Source organism: Mus caroli, chromosome 13 (assembly GCF_900094665.2).
Source record: "Mus caroli chromosome 13, CAROLI_EIJ_v1.1, whole genome shotgun sequence".
In the NCBI taxonomy this organism is placed as follows: Eukaryota; Metazoa; Chordata; class Mammalia; order Rodentia; family Muridae; genus Mus; species Mus caroli.
The window spans coordinates 52304511-52310510 of record NC_034582.1 but is presented as its reverse complement, the minus strand read 5'-3'; the positions used below and the strand labels follow the sequence as shown (position 1 = coordinate 52310510).

Genomic DNA, 6000 nt, shown 5'->3' with positions numbered 1-6000 from the left:
ATCTGTTTTAGAAATTGTAGCCACAATCATGAAAATCTTTTTGAATATTCTTAAACAGTCAGTGCTATTTGATTGGACACTAGACTGATGAGGCTCCTCCTCCTGTACTATAACATACCCAGCAAACTTTTTAGAGTGAGCACCATGTAGCAAAAATTCTGTTGTCTAGGGTCTTCTCAGGTCATGAAATATTGTGCCTTTATTCACAAGTAATTAGAGAGTAGCTGGAAATAGCTGTGTCTTAATGATCATAGGATGGTGCTAAATTAATTGTATTTATATTTATCTTTTATGAAAAATTGTGGTTCATCTAATTTGGCATGCATATTGATATTTCAAAGTTTGTACTACAATTGTATAAGGTAAAAAAATAAGTCCTTGAATTATTGTTTTTCTTATAAAGTCAGTGTTTCAGTTAAGGATATTTCTCTCCCATGTCGTCAAGATACCTTGGTGTTTAAGACTGATACACCGTGCCATAACATACTGATTGGAGAAAATGGCGGCTGTTGGAGACATGAATTGATACACAAGGAATTTCCTTTCAATATGTGAAAAGTTACATATGAAGTTAATCATTATAAAGTCTCTTCTACCAAAGTCAAATGAGCCTAGGCAATACTAACAGATCATAAAATGAAGGCCACGTTAGAAAACGCACCACTTTCAAAAGAGAAAGTGGGTGTGGCTTTAGGATCACAAAAGGAGCTTATTACTGTCACTCTATCTTCTGGTTAGTCCCTCCCCCCGCTGTCTGTCCCTCCCCCCAAACACCTATAAACCAACAAGTAGGAAATCAGCCCATTCCCCACTTTTCACTTGTTTAAACTCATTAAGACTCTTCATGTTGCTTTAAATAACTGAAGGGTGTGTGTTTGCATGAGTGTGTGTGTGAGTGTGTGTCTATGTGAGTGTGTTTCTCTCTCTCTTTCTCTCTCTCTCTCTCTCTCTCATTCTCTCTCTGTGGGGGGTGTTAGGCACTATTCTAGGGGGAGGGGCATGAAGAAATCCTGAGGGGTTCTGATAGAAAAGCAGAGTTGTTCTCTCCCTTTCAAAGCTACGTCTGGAAGAGGGGTGGGGACTAGACCAGCCCATCATCACGCTGCATGCCAGTCTCACACACGGATGCTTCTCCTTCACATTCTCTGGGAAATTTCCCCCAGATTAGGAAAAGGACAGGAAGGCAAGTCGGCCACAAAAGGCGAGTTTTCACCATTCCCCACAAAGGAAAGCAGAGCGCACCTCCACACAATCGCAACTCCGCTCTCTGGAGCAGATCTCGACTTCAGCACCACGGAGAGCGGCACCTCCGCCTCGGCCACCCATGGGGAGCCAGATCCCCGAGACTCCGTTCAGGATTCGGGTCATCTAGAGGAGGGACAAGCCTGCGTATTCTACTCTCGATGTAAGTGGCTTTGGTGGTTGGTTTATATTGATTTTCCCAGTAGAGACTGCTTTATCCCTGAAATATGGAATTGAACTTTTATTTATTAGCCCTTTTGCAGGCACTGCTTAGATTTGGGGATCCCAGTCTGGAGCTGAAATCTTTTCTACTGAGTTGGTAGGATATTTTCCCCCTTTTGTTGAATGTCTAAGTTTACAAGCCATGTAGAAATAAGAAACTCAACCTGGTATCCTGTAAATTTCATGCTGGAGTAGAACAGTTTTATTCCTAGAAGAGAGCATGTGTGTTATCTCGGCTTCTGCACTGCTGAGAGCTTCTCTGGTTTGATTTTAATATAAATATGGAGTTGGGGAGAGAACCATAGCTACATTATAAGAGATTACACCATTAAATAACTACAGGTGGCGATAAAAGGCTATTTTTTTTCCAGTTTTCTTTCTTTCCTTTTTTTTTTTCTTTTTTTCTTTCTTTTCCCTGTTGAAAATAGGGTCCTGGGTGTATGTTTCCTCTAGCCATTCATTTCAAGATAACAAATATGCTTTTAATAAATGAGATGTAAACCTTGGCAGGGCTTTGGGCATAAGCTTTGTCACTAGAGATGACAGAGTATCTCACTTAAGTTCATGCTGTAAATTCACTTATGTAAGGCTGAGTAGATACAACCAAAGACGCTGTGCCATTAACTGTCATTTAATGGATTCAGGGTAGCTTTGCAAAAGGCAATAATGACTGACCCCATCTGATCTCCCTCAGTAAAATTTTGCCTCAGAATGCCACCTGCTGGTGGGTCCCCTTCCTAAAGCATTGGGCACACATCAAATTTATGAATGAATGAATTCACATAAAATCCAGAATATCCATTATGGATAGCATACAAATCTACTCCCTGGGATCGACCGGACAGCAGCTCCCCAAGCCTCTGTGATCACAGTGGAATTTCATATTGATTTCCCTAAACAGTTGTCCTTCAGCTTAAGAGTACGTAGAGTAGCCAACTCCTTTAGGCAGTAATTAACCCAGAAAAAAACCAGAACTGTGTGGTGCCTCACTGTGGCTAATTGTGGAATTCATGTGGCATTGTGGGTGAGGACGAGCAGGAGCTGTTGCTCGGGATAAGCAATCATCCCCTCTGGTAAGCACTCAGCAGGCCATGGGACCCCTTTCAGTTCACTCCTGACTCTCCTCACAGAGGGAGAGGAACCGCACAACACTGTGCACGGTTATTTTATCCCAAGACTAATCTTAACATAACTATTTGAGCTGGCTTTTTAAGCTCTTCCTGGAACTATATAAAATATGAGACACAGACACCCGGTTTCACATCTTCTGTGGTCTAGATAAGCAAATGAAGATTTTTTTAAAAAAAATCAGAAACAAAGACAGCAGGCAAAGTGCTAGTTAATTTGGATTGCTAAACCATACCACAGTTTGTAAACACTGGGAATAACTTCTTCCCTAGATGATGGGGTGTGTGTGTGTGTGTGTGTGTGTGTGTGTGTGTGTGTGTTACTGATGTGACTGATAGACATATACGGCATGGAGGAATAATAGATGATAGTTTCCAATCCTAGATGAAATGGAACCACACCCCACTTTTGCAGAACTGACTGAAGAGTAGATCTCACTATTAGTAACATGGACAGCTCAGAGTGGTTTGCTTCATTCTCGTAGGACCTTACACACACACAGTGGAGTAGCTAACCAGGTATCTGTTTTCTTTCACTCAATATACAAACATATGCTCACTAACTTGGGTCAAAACCCAAATGCCTTAGATCCACAATTCAAACAATAAATAACTTTACGGATGTTCGTTGTTGCAGGAGTATCTACTAGCTACCAAGGCGTCAATAGGCATAATTTCACCTCACCTTCAACATGCTGGGAAGATAAAACTCAGAAATAAGTGGGATACCTTTGGGAATTCACAAGAAACTCAGGAGTAGGATGGAAAAAAAATGGAAATGTTTCAGTTTTCTGTTCTAGTCCTTCAGGGACTTGACAGATTGGCCCTCTGAAAGCTGCTTCCTCTACCTAAGCCCTCTGTGGCTTACAGCAGAGCTGGTCCCTTGGAGCTGATTTTACTTCAGAACTGATACCTTAGTTCTGAAGTTGTCAGTCAGAAACAAGAAATAATAGCTACAGGACTGTCTGGGGCCTCTCTTTGTAAGAAAGTAGATACTTGTAATCATCAATACCAGAGTTTTATCATTAAAAAAAAAAAAGACCAATCCAGATCAAGTATTTGAGAATTGACCTATTTCACTATGTACCACAACCTGAACGTCAAGAGCTCTAGATGCCGGGTAGAGATGCAGTATAAACAAGCAATCCCCTTGCCCACAAGGATCCTGCACTCTAGTGGGAATGTTTGTGGACTAGGTAAACATAGAAACAGGCAAGAGTAAGATGGATGTCAGCAGCAGACCAGCCAGACGCAAGGCTTGAAATCCAGCAAAGCACACATCTACCAGAGGGTGACCCGACCAGGCCTTGAGTATCTTGGGACTAAAGTACCAGAGTCCCATTTCTTTGTCTGCTAAATGGGAATGGAAATAGCACCTACATGATGCTGTATTTTCTATAACTTAAAATGTCGATGCTCAGTCTGAAGGCTGACGCGTGGTTGATGTGTGATACGTATTAATTGATATAATTGAGTAGTCATTTGGGAAGATAGTTAGGCTTATCATATGATAATTTACAACAGTAATTTATATAAAGCACTTAACATGGTAATTGGAACTCCGTAAATGTATGTGTTTCAACCATCTCTGTCATCACAGTCATTTGAAACAATACCCGAGTCTGTCAGCATAGAATGTAATCTGAACCCACAGAAGCAAGGTGCATCGGGTTTTGGTCATCACTGTCTCTAAAGTGTCTAGGACACTTGGTAGAAATGCTACTTAATATTCAGTGACAGTCACTGAGGTGTTGGGGAAGACTACAGATCACTTGGCTTTCCTCACTTCCACTTCATGGGCTAAAACTCAGAATATGTTCTCGGGGAGATGAAGCTCAGAACCTGGTAAAACTGGGCTCGGTTTTCACGGGTGCCTGATCTGAATTCTGGATCGTTTGGTTCTATGTCCAGCTGGGGAATGTTACAGACTGAATTGATTTCAGGCTTGGATGATCTCCACAGAGACCTTTGAGGCATGTTGCAATTTTAAAAGAAGGGAGGAAAAAAAAAAGACAACACATCTCTCAAAAAGAGATTCTTAAGTGACCTTTTCTTCATTGGAAACTAAACAGAACCCTGACTCCAAACTCACCACATGTACAGCCGGACTTAGGGCCCAAGGTGGCTGCTTTCATGGCTTACTCACATCTGGCTTCGGACCAGCTGATGCGCTGGTAAGAGAAGCTCGATAAAAATAGCATCCAAAGGAATGGAGAGGGAGTTTTCCAGTCCCTCTTCCTCTCGGATGGTTTTGTCTGCACCGGACTGCTTCTCAGTGACACCAGTGTCAGCATAGGCATTCCGGAGAATGAAAGCCACTGGGCCTTAGATGAGAAGGACAGTGAGCTTGATCGCTCATCTCAGTGACATGAAGATAAAAGGCATCTGTGCTCAAAGTTCAGTGCAAAGGAACATATCGAAGTAAAGACGACCGAATGCCAGTTGCACTTAGGGATGCTCCTTCTCCCCACTGCCCTGCCACTGGGATGGGGACCCGCAGGGAAACACACTGAGTTCTCAGGTGTGAGCCCGACCACCAGCTACTGTAGGCTGAGTGATTTTGCCATAGGCTGTCTTGTGGAGTCCATCCAACCCATGTGACATCCGTGTCCCTAATATGATACTATTGGATCAAGAGTAAATGGCAAAGACATGGAAGTAAATTATATCCATTGGTGTACATGCATTAAAAAGGCCATTATCAGAAGGATGCCAGGAGCAGGGGAGGGGGCTGTCAGATCTGACAAGAATTCCACAGTGAGGCTTAAGGTCTACTTCAGCATTTGAATCCTTTCCGGGTCTGCTGTGTAGATCTCCTGGGACATGTCCCCACTGAATGACACAGCCCCATTTTATAGACTTCCAGCCACACATGAACTGAAGCCTATACGATTTCATTTTAATTCCAAGTTCAGTTAGAAAAGGAGGAGAGCTGGTCATTTTTGAGCATCCAAATGAATCTCAGAGCTGAGAGTTTAAAGGCTCTGAAGACTGGCATGTTTACTTCATCTTCCATCTGCCTTCAAGGTCACTCAGAAAAATGTACAGCCAGTGAGGACAGTTCCCCTCTGAGAAGTCACAGCCATGCAGTCCCACACGTGTGCGCATGCATGCTCCATCCCCCCCTACACTACACGGTATAATTATTACAGAAACATCACATGACACCACTCCTCCCTGCCCTAAGATTTAGACTTTTCAGTTTGTTCACTTAAAAGGTTAGCATGCAAATATTCTGATTTTTCTTTTCTTTGGGTAACATGGAAAATTAACAAATGATGTGAGTGTTGTTTCATTTTGCAGGCTTCGATGTCTACGATATTCATGTGGAGTTTGAATTTAGATTGGGTATTTCTGTGTTCCCTGCAAAGCGTTCTCTGCTCGGACTTGGTTCAGTGGTTATTCTATT

At 42.4% G+C, this 6000-nt stretch overlaps 1 protein-coding gene across 2 annotated transcripts in view; it reads left to right on the top strand.

Annotated features, from left to right (window-relative positions):
* The first annotated feature begins 1151 nt into the window (after positions 1–1151).
* Trpc7 (transient receptor potential cation channel subfamily C member 7) overlaps positions 1152–6000 on the top strand; it is a 120807-nt gene continuing 115958 nt past the window's right edge. For both annotated transcript variants that reach the window (XM_029468419.1, XM_021180154.2), the window contains exon 1: positions 1152–1405. In XM_029468419.1, the coding sequence (XP_029324279.1) occupies positions 1404–1405 (2 nt within the window). In that variant the 5' untranslated portion in view covers positions 1152–1403. The remainder of the gene's footprint in view (positions 1406–6000) is intronic.